At 36.9% G+C, this 10,833-nt stretch overlaps 2 protein-coding genes across 2 annotated transcripts; one reads left to right on the forward strand and one right to left on the reverse strand.

Moving 5' to 3' along the window:
* Nucleotides 1–1,846: 1,846 nt before the first annotated feature.
* On the reverse strand, nt 1,847–7,859 carry LOC126376670 (endonuclease G, mitochondrial). The gene is made up of 6 exons (XM_050024219.1): nt 7,484–7,859; nt 7,138–7,340; nt 6,530–6,653; nt 5,407–5,519; nt 4,084–4,264; nt 1,847–3,173 (listed from the first exon to the last, which is right to left on the reverse strand). The coding sequence occupies exons 1-6, from the start codon at nt 7,694–7,696 to the stop codon at nt 3,078–3,080; spliced, it is 930 nt and encodes a 309-aa protein (XP_049880176.1). The 5' UTR covers nt 7,697–7,859; the 3' UTR covers nt 1,847–3,077.
* Nucleotides 7,860–8,318: 459 nt separating this feature from the next.
* LOC126376594 (probable phenylalanine--tRNA ligase, mitochondrial) lies at nt 8,319–10,753 on the forward strand. The gene is made up of 3 exons (XM_050024084.1): nt 8,319–8,998; nt 9,147–9,791; nt 10,341–10,753. Exons 1-3 carry the CDS (start codon nt 8,486–8,488, stop codon nt 10,506–10,508), a joined length of 1,326 nt encoding a protein of 441 aa, XP_049880041.1. The 5' UTR covers nt 8,319–8,485; the 3' UTR covers nt 10,509–10,753.
* Nucleotides 10,754–10,833: the final 80 nt, after the last annotated feature.

Raw genomic sequence — 10,833 nt, forward strand, 5'->3', positions numbered from 1 at the left:
TATTACGTTTTATTTGAGAAAATACTTGGATAAGTTATGGTATAGGCTGATCCCTTATCACCATAAGGTTTATCATATCCAGCTTAGGACATCGTATCAACAGTGGCTGCAAGTTGTCTTTGGTTACTTGTGGCTCTGCCCACCCCATTAGGAATTAGGGGCGTGAGTTTATGTATATATATGTATGTACCTACTCGAAACTGCTCGACCGATTTGTGTGCGTTTGAGTAAGTACCTGCGATCGCGTAGCACTGCGTCAACCAAATCCTCTATGTAAAATATTTGAGTGGTTCTTCGAACACTGGAAGTCTTGATAGACTTCAACAATTCTTCATTGCACAAAGACATAAACACAGGCCTTATTGCTAAACAGCAATTTCTGCCAGGCAACCTTAGTGTGAAAGAAAGACCGGACTTTATTTAATTTAAAAAATAAAATTATTGTATTGTATTGTAATTTCTAACTGGATATTGGCAAAAAGACGTTCTAGGATATTTGACTTCCAGTGTTTGAAGATCCACCCATTTGTAATACACAGCAATATCTAAGGCAAAATATAATTGTTGCTTGATATTTGGATTACATTATGTATAGAATTATTTCGCTACCTATATTGCTTCTCTTTATTTTGATCATAATAATAATGGGTTGAAGATGTAATTGCCTGGGCGTAATAAAAAGGGTCATCATCATCATCAGCTCTTTAACGTCCCCACTGCTGGGGCACGGGCCTTCCCTATGGATGGATAGGGAGATCGGGCCTTAAACCATTATGCGGGCCCAGTGCGGATTGATGGTTATTAACGACTGCAAATGCAGCCGGGACCAACGGCTTAACGTGCCTTCCGAAGCACGAAGGAGCTCGAGATGAAACCTTTTTTTTTGTGGTCACCCATCCTATGACCGGCCTTTGCGAAAGTTGCTTAACTTCAACAATCGCAGACCGAGCGCGTTTACCGCTGCGCCACCGAGCTCCTCAAAGGGGTCATCATTTATACCCAAAAACAAAGATAAATAATGCATATGTCTGTTATCCATGAAATTAGAAGGTCATAGGATGGATGGATGGTTAGTTAAGAGATTGATACTTTTTATTTTGGTGCAGAAATCAGAATCATTTTATTCAACGTAATTATCATGGATAAACTTGTTGAAGGTCAATGTAACATTTTTGAATTTACGTCATTTCGCAAGGTGTTATGGCTGAGGAGAAGAAATGACAAGAAACTGCAACAGCAACACATCTTTTAAAAACCAATGAGGGTATACATTACAAGTTATTTAATAACTATAGGAACACATTCAATCACCCATTCGTTTTTACATAATAAGCTTTTTTACATAAAGTAAGATTCACATGAGCTTTAAATTTATTTACTGACAAATTTAAAATATTGGTGCTAATTCCTGTAAATACCATCTAATTTTATTTTAAGTTATATCTGTCATCTTCTTATCCGCCGAAAAGGAACGGGACGGGTAATCGACAAGCATAAAATTTATGGAACACACGTCAATTTTAAGCACAAATCTAAACCAACCGTCTAAAAATTTTTCATCAATCAATAACCCGACACAGTTAAGTAGACAGCACGTCAAACGGATTGCATACTAGCGACGTACCTTTTTGATTCGCCCGGGTTATTCATTCATTTACTCATTCTTCCTAAAATTAAGAGCTGTGAATCATCCGTCCCTTTCCTTTTTGACGGATATGAAAATGACGGATATAACTTAAAATAAAATTAGGCGGTGTCTGCAGGAATCGGGGCCATTATCTGGTATTTTATTGTAAAAACGTATACATAACCCCAAAAAAGATTAATTTAATTAAAAAAGGTGCAATAACAATAAAGTATATATTTGTATGGATAGAAAATCTGTACAGCGCCATCTATATTGTTTTTGAGGAACGTAGCCTAGAAAGTCCCTCATTACATTTCTTGGTCTCATACATTACATTATTTTAGTGATGTTCCGAATATCCGTATCCGCGGATATCCGAGATAAAAGAAAAATTCGTATCCGTGTCCGTTACTTTTCACGCGGATCTTTTTCAGGTGATTAAGTAGAATTATTAAATAAAAAACTATAAAATTCCATTCAGATTGTTTTACCATAACCAAAACAAAAGTACTATCCGCGCAATGCAAGTTAAAACGTATCCTGCCTGACGTTGCGGCGAGCGAAGACGTCAACTATCGTTTCAAGGTCGCGGGCGCCGACACCAATCGAATAATATCGAATAAGAAAATAAAGATCCGTATCCGCGGATTTTTACACTAAATATCCGTATTCAGTTCCGTATCCGCGGATATACATTTTTAACGATCCGGCACATCACTACTTTATTTAGTTCGTAAATAGTTGCACATTTCCTTAAACTTAACAGAAAGGTACAGCAGGACTAACCGATCTTGTATTGAAGTGGCCAGAGGTAGTACGGGACAGAAAGTAGTTGAATCGAAGGAAACCCAAAGTCCGATGGGGGAGCTAATAAAATCACAGGTAAAAAAGATCTATTAATTTAAGTCTATTTACAAATTCTCATAAAGATTTCAATAATTATTCTAATTGCACTATAAATCTAAGGGCCGATTTTCCAATAATCAGATAGAAAAAAGCTAGTTTCCAAGTAGTAAAATCCACTTACCACCGTAAGCACACGACTCTCGCCGCGACAGCGATCGTCTGTCTCTTTCTGTGCAGTACTGTGAGAGAGTGACGGGTGATGTACGTCGAGGCGAGAAAGAGTCGCGCGCGTACGGTCCTAAGCCCGCAGTTCCGTTTTACTAAACGAAATTACTATGGATTTTTTGTGAAAAAGCACAGTGCACTGGTTAAAATTCATAAAATTAAATAGAGAAAAGTTTTTTTTTTCAGCAGTTTTAGACTGGGGTTTTAGATCTGTCTTTATTTTATTTACTTTTGACGGAACTACCCAATTCGTGGAATCAAGTGTTCCATATTTGATTTTTTTCCTGTTGTTCCAAATTTAATTTTTTTTTACAAAATTTTGCTATTCCATTGACAAATAATTTATTTATTGTAAAATCAGCCCTTAGTAAATTAGATATTACACTTTTCGGCCATTAATTCTTGTCAGTTTATTCCGTTGTAGTTTATCGAAGAAGAGTAGCCCTGCTGCTCTTTCTATCGTCTCTGGAGGTACCTGAAAGAATAATTTGTATAAATAAAATCAAATAAACTATCAAATAGACTACCTAATCTAAGAAAGAAAGACAATCACTAACATCACATGTATCTTTTATAACTTGCTTTAACTACCCTAACGGGGTAGACAGAGCCACAAGTAAAGAAGTATACATATAAGGACAACGAATTCTTCTATGGTCATGATGATGTGATCCAGCCGATTTCGGCTACGGAAACTGCTTCAACTCCGATGTTCATGTGCTCGCATGTGGCTTATATTTATATGTGGAAGTGGGCTAACATGGAAGTGGACTGCACATACTATTAGAGGAGATAAATGGAGCAAAGTTGTTACACTATGGTACCCTAGAGGCCATAAGAGAAACAGGGGTAGGCAATGTAACCGACAAAATTATTTCAATGGCTGGAAACACTAAGACCTGGACCAGATTAGTGCACAGCAAAGAAGAATGGAGAGAAGTTTGGCGGCGAGGGTGTGCTGCCGGCAAAGGATGTTTTTGGGGTACCGAACTGAGCATAGTACCCCGCTAGCCACAAGTTGGTAGTGTGACTAGGGATCGACAATCCAACAGTGTTGTGTTGGAAGTTGTGTATATGCGTCTTGCTGTGTAAACTTCGATATCGCGTTTCACTACTGCTTGAAGACTGCATTATTGAATGTGGCGCCATCTGTTGCATGTGAGCGGAACTAGGTGCCCAACTAGTTGGGTCCGGCACAAGAATTGTTTATCGTAGATTAAGAAAAAACTTTAAAATGTACTTGTATTTCTGATATAAGGCTATAAATAAACAAATAAATAATATTATTTATATAGTTTAGATATTATTCCACGCGTGTGTCCTTTTGAGGCGTCTCATGTAGGAGTTAAAATACCCATTGTATTGTGAAAGTAATATCTCCTTACCATAAAGGAAGTGACGGGCGTCTCGTCAGGAATCTTCTGGTTCGGCATGACGTAGGCCTCCATGTCGAGCGTGCCGTCCGCTGTCTCCCCCACCACGACCTTGTAGAAGTGCGTCGGCACCGCCACTGTATTAGCGCCTATCACTTGGTACCTCACGTAAGACTTGCCGTCCACTTCTTTCCTGAAATTAAAAAAATATCCTACTAAAATTGCTACACAGTTGGCTACACAGTCGACCATTAAGAACGGCGAGCTATACCGATGGTCTAACAGAAAGCTTGAGGAATTGGCCTTTGATAGACTGGAATGGAAAATGCTACACCGACAAGAACGTGGCTCTTAAATTGATGATGATGAACAGAAAGCTTGGTGAGGTGTGGGTACAGTCATGAGCAATATAATGTACCCACTTTAGGACTGTCGCACTAACATATTTGACATTTAGTGAGACTTACAGTTCAATTTGTCAAAAAAGTTAATGTGTACTTAGTCGATCGTGCAATAGACCCCATTGGGATGTAGTGCGCTTATGTTTTGCTACTACAAATGCCGGAACATCATAATATTTAACAAGAAATGATGGCAAAACGCCGAATCACACTTCAATAATCGTTCGATTTAAGATATGTTGGAGAATGTAACATTGCTTTGGCAAACCCATTATCGAAAAAGGCCAAAGCACTTTATAAATTGGTAAATATAGGCGTAAACTTAAGATAAGTAATGTAATTTGTTTTTAGTACACATTTTTGTTGCCTTATAGAGCGACATAGTTTCTGTTTGTGACGTCATTTCAAACTTTTACCGACAACTTGCCTGGGTAATCTTAGGATTTGCCAGTGAGCTATGATGAATACAAGAAAGAGAGATGTTCGTGACAGACGTGAATTTTAATGTAATTAATACATAAACAGCCTATATATGACACACTGATGGGTACAGGCCTCCCTGCAATCGGTCGAAGGGGGTACGGAGCATACTACACCACGCTGTTCCACTGTGTGTTGGCGGACGTGTTTTCCGGGACCAAAATTTCTCGGACAATCAGGTGATTGATGCCTGCAATGTCCTTACCAAACAAAAGAGAGTCTCACAATGTAATTAATGTTCTAACACTTTTATCCCCTGTTGAGATTTAGGGCTCGAATAGCAGATTTCCACTCCTCGCGATTTTGCAGCCTCCGTAGCTTGCTCCCATGACATGTCGAGTGTTTTTAATTCTCAGTCAACCGAGCGTCGCCAGGTCTCTTTGGGCCGCCCCCTTTTTACATAATTAACAATATAAAATTATTATATTTTTTTCTAATAATGGTTAATTTATACCTAGGTAAGTAAAGTGGCCCTGTACAGCAGTATACATTGTCGTAGACCCTGGTCAGCTTCCGCACGTGCTTCTCTAGTTTGTTCCAGGCATGTCTGTTGAATCCTTCGCCTACCTGAAAAGTAAGATTTATACAGACATAAGTGATATAAATACAAGACTCGAAATATATATATATTTTTTTTGTTTTTGTCAAAAGACACTTGTCCTTTATCAAATTGTGGCACTTCACATCTTGTCACATGACATCGTGTCACATGGCCTCGTGTCAAATAACGTCGTGTCACATGACATCGTGTCACATGACATCGTGTCGTATAACATCGTGTCACATGACCTCGTGTCACATAACATCGTGTCATATGACCTCGTGTCACATAACATAGTGTCACATGTCATCGTGTCGTATAACACCGTGTCACATAACATCGTGTCACATGACATCGTGTCATATAACATCGTGTCACCATGACCTCGTGTCACATAACATCGTGGCACATAACATCGTGGCACATGACATCGTGTCACATGACATCGTGTCACATAACATCGTGTCACATAACATCGTGTCACATAACATCGTGTCACATGACATCGTGTCACATAACATCGTGTCACATAACATCGTGTCACATGACATCGTGTCATATAACATCGTGTCACCATGACCTCGTGTCACATAACATCGTGGCACATAACATCGTGGCACATGACATCGTGTCACATGACATCGTGTCACATAACATCGTGTCACATAACATCGTGTCACATAACATCGTGTCACATGACATCGTGTCACATAACATCGTGTCACATAACATCGTGTCACATAACATCGTGTCACATAACATCGTGTCACATGACATCGTGTCACATGACATCGTGGGTGGCTATTTTCAAAAATCCACCAGATCTCCCTAGCATTATCTCATGTTTACAGGATAAACTCACCTAACCTGAAGATTTAACAGGTCGACTATGCCAACCGTTGATGTATAATATTTTCGAACTGACATTGATGCCAACCTATGTAGTAAAATGTTCGAATTTGAACCCCTTTACTAATAGAAATGAAATACGAATTCGAATTTAGATAGTATCATCATTTTATATGAATTTCCTTACCTGAGGAGCCATGTTTGTGAGATAGAATGTCTGTTCAACATGCTTCTGCGCGAGCCTGTGGTTACCAGCCGCCGCCATGTGGCCTCGGTCAAACCCTGACCCCTTGTAGTCACTGTTTTGAGATCTGTAGACAATATTGTCTTTTGTACATGCAATAAGGAATTTTTGTATTGCTTTATTAGATTATAAACTTTCCATCAAGTTCATAAAGTTGAATGCTAACATTTTTGCAATGTTTATTGTTTTTAAATTATCATTTGAATATTTGTTTTTGTAATTGGTATTCCATGGTCTCTGCCTACCCCAATGGGAAACAGGGGTGATCGTCAACCAACAACAAAAAATTGGATTGCCACATAGGACATTATGAACAAAAAGGCAATTTGTATAGTAGTACTTTAGATGTTAAATGTGTAAGTAGTAACTTTGTTTATATAATTGAAATTTTCGAATGTTCTTTTTTAAAAGAAAAAAAACAAAAAAGAAAGTTGTTGGGATTTTAATCCCAACCCCACAAGGTCAGGCCGGTGGGTCGGTAGTTAAACAACTATTGTGTCTAGTAATCTCGGCCTTACGAGGTTGAACTGGATATCTGATTTCAAACTTACCTGAAGAACGGATGTATACTCTCATCTGGTTTAAAGTCACATTTGCTTCTATCTACCTGGTCATTCTTAGCCACATGGTCCTTAGTTAAATGTTCAAATACCCAGTTAGGTACTCTATTCCGCCGGTCATAGGATAACACAAAGTCTTCATAAGAACGAACATTGTCTAAACTAGGAAAACCATATTTCATAATTTGTGATATCTGTAAATAAATTAATAACATAATTGTTATTTATTTACCTACACGAGGAGTGCGTTTCTTTTTATATTAAATTATTAGAATCTCAATACTATTTATAAATAAAAAGGTATGAATATGATGTATTTTCCATGCACTATACTTACTCTATCCTTAGAGTTTCCACCTTCAGTAAAAGGGGTTGCAGCGGATACAGTTCCAAAGATCGGCAGTCCAGGAAGGCTCTTTATAATTTTACCATCTACCACTAGCCTGTTTTCATTTATTTCCTGTGGCTTTTGTGTATACTGCCCTATGTAGTATCCCGTCGCTCCTACAGCACTTAACTGCGCTAAATTCACCAATCTCTTCCGAATCATTGCTAATTTTACATCAAATAAAGAAAACAATAAATATAAAGCGGCCTCACAGTTACTTTTAAATTGATTTCTCTCAGATAATGTTATATTTTATGTGTAATAAGATTTTATAGGTTAGAATTTAAGGTTAGGCAACGAATTTCAAATTTTTGACAGAAAACAGCTGATAATCAATAATCACGTCCGTCACCAACCAACTCGAATCAAGCGAAAGATGATGACTGTAATACTTAATGTACACCAGTTCATTACATACACGCCTTTGAAAAAGCTATCAAGTGAAATTTTATTTAGTGCAAATAATTATGTACATTTAAAGAGTAAATAATTAAGCAAATATATTTTTCTTATATATTACTTCAAAAAAATAAATTGCGTAAAATGAAACGTGTATTAACATAAAATCGGATACACGCACAGTTAGGTACTAAATGTGTGATTATTAAATCACCTTTGTTTTATCAGTAATTTAATTAAATCTTCTATTCATTTATTTAATTAGTCAATACTTGATCGACGAAACTTAAGTAAATCTACATTGTAATATTGAATAAATCTATTTAAAATCTATTTGAAACCACATAATATCCGAATTCTCTTCAAACTTCAAAGCTCCCAAAATTGTCCCAAAAAGTGAGGTTACGATTACGAGATGTCTTGTTTTGATTTCTGTTATTTATTTACAATATAATTATTTTCTATCAGCGATACAATTCAATTTATTACACATTAACGTGCAATCTCTGTTACCGTGTGTCGCCTGAAGAACGGCTGCAAGTACCAGAAATCATGAGAAAACTATTCAATACCCAGCCTATTTTCTCAGCGGTTTTATTCCGATGTAAATATAGCACTGCTCCGAAATCGGTCGCAACAGTCCGGCTGAACAACAAAGACTTCATCAGCGATGATTACACGAACATCACTCCCAAAATTATATCGTATTTGAACAGAAACTTGCATCTACAGAAAGGTAATCCGTTGTCGCTGGTACGACAGTGCATAGTGAAATATTTCTATTCTTCGTTTACTCATAGAGGTCACCCGGCATTTAGCGTGTATGATAATTTGTCGCCTATCGTCACCGCGAAGCAGAACTTTGATGACTTGTTGATTCCCGCCGATCACCCCAGTAGAGCGAAGTCAGACTGTTATTATATTAACAAGGATGTATTGCTGAGGGCACATATGACTGCGCATCAGATGGAGCTCCTTCGATCCGGTCTGGACAACTTCCTCATGATTGGAGACGTGTACAGAAGAGATGAGATTGATTCCACACATTTTCCTGTGTTCCATCAAGTTAGTATAATGATCATTTACTTCTGCATGAATATTAGGAATAGACTTTATGAACAAGACAAATATAGCTATTATATAAGAATCAAACTGTATGAATTTCAAAACTGAGCACTCACATTATTATTAAAGTATTAAATATATTTTTCAGGTAGACGCAGTGAGATCCCAAAGTAGTAAAGAACTTTTTGGGGAAGACCAAGACCTAAAGATATTTGAACCAACATATGACATAGAAAATCCACACAATTTTAAAAATTCAATATCAGACCCCATGAAGCAAAGCTGCCACACTTTAGAAGCGTCGAAACTCATGGAAACCCAACTAAAAACCCATCTTCTAGGTCTTGTTTACTATTTATTCGGAGATGATATCGAGCACCGTTGGGTAGACGCATATTTTCCCTTCACCCATCCATCTTGGGAACTTGAGATTTTATATGAAGGCAAATGGATGGAGGTACTTGGTTGTGGCATAGTGCGGAATGAAATTTTAGTAAATGCTGGACCAAGTAACAGCATTGCATATGCATTTGGACTTGGTTTGGAAAGGCTTGCAATGGCACTGTATAAAATACCAGATATAAGACTCATGTGGAGTACCGATTCTGGATTCTTAGCGCAGTTCAACACTGATAACATCCAGGATAAGATTACGTACAAACCAGTATCGGTGTACCCACAGTGTACGAATGACATTTCTTTCTGGCTGCCTTCTAATGTAACTACAGATTCCTTCGTAAACAATGATTTCTATGATCTAGTCAGAGATATTGGAGGTGATATTATTGAACAGGTTGGTATTACATTTCTAACAAATATTAATTTTTAAAATTTAGCAGTGTTAACAATAAGAACACATGCCTTGTGACTTCCTGAGGTCCCAAAGTACTATATAAATAACACACAAATATATACAAATGGTAACTCAAAATAAATAACTCTTCCTTGGGACTCTGAGATATTTAGGCACTAGTTCAACAAAGATGTAATAGGCTAGTTTCCAACTAGTCAAATCTGTTACATTTTTTACTAAATGTCAAAATACAAAATTACTATTGTAAACATGACAAAATGTCGCACTTATTATTACATTTTTCTTTATTAAATTGAATAAATAGGTTAAATAGAAAAAAGAAAACGTTTTTTGTCACCATTCTTCATTCCATCTGTCTTTATTTAGTAATCAGAATTTCATAATTTATCTTTGACCTGGGAAACCACCCAGTTTGGCAAGTAAAACGACGCCTATGTTGGAGCCTTTAAGAATATTCACAGAAATAATAGTAGGTAAATAAATAATAATGCTCAAATATTTTAAAAATACTATTTGTTTAAATTTCAGGTGAGCTTGAAAGACAAGTTTATCCACCCCAAGTCGAAAAAGCATAGTTTGTGCTACAGCATTGTCTATAGGCACTTAGAGAGGACCCTCAAGCAGGAGGAGGTCAACCAGGTCCACAAGAAGATTGAACAAGCAGTCACTGACTCTTTCAATGTTGTAATTAGATAGGAACTTTACTGGTGACGAGACGTTTTAAACTAGCAGCACATTGTGATGGCCATTTCGACATAATAAAGTACAGAAATTCGCTCCATCAACATAGTTATTAATTAATATGATACTTGATGAGCGGGACGAACGTCAAAAAGCTCATTATAGTGTGCACTAGTTATGTTAAATCTCTAAAGCTTATTTAGGCATTTATTTTATTACCATACACATTGTTATAAATATATTCGTCATTTATTTGTTAATTATTTATTCGTTAATTTCTCCTATATTACAAGTTGTATGCAGAGTATAATAAAACAAAAATATTTCAATTGCAAAACAA

This window comes from Pectinophora gossypiella, chromosome 21, assembly GCF_024362695.1.
Source record: "Pectinophora gossypiella chromosome 21, ilPecGoss1.1, whole genome shotgun sequence".
In the NCBI taxonomy this organism is placed as follows: domain Eukaryota; kingdom Metazoa; phylum Arthropoda; class Insecta; order Lepidoptera; family Gelechiidae; genus Pectinophora; species Pectinophora gossypiella.

Coding starts and splice junctions, on each gene's coding strand:
- LOC126376670 (XM_050024219.1), bottom strand. CDS start 7,696: ATGATTCGGAAGAGATTGGTGAATTTAGCGCAGTTAAGTGCTGTAGGA. Junction 6,654..7,137: donor AGTATACATCCGTTCTTCAG/GTAAGTTTGAAA, acceptor TATTGTCTACAG/ATCTCAAAACAGTGACTACA. Junction 5,520..6,529: donor TCACAAACATGGCTCCTCAG/GTAAGGAAATTC, acceptor CTTACTTTTCAG/GTAGGCGAAGGATTCAACAG.
- LOC126376594 (XM_050024084.1), top strand. CDS start 8,486: ATGAGAAAACTATTCAATACCCAGCCTATTTTCTCAGCGGTTTTATTC. Junction 8,999..9,146: donor ATTTTCCTGTGTTCCATCAA/GTTAGTATAATG, acceptor TATATTTTTCAG/GTAGACGCAGTGAGATCCCA. Junction 9,792..10,340: donor GAGGTGATATTATTGAACAG/GTTGGTATTACA, acceptor TTTAAATTTCAG/GTGAGCTTGAAAGACAAGTT.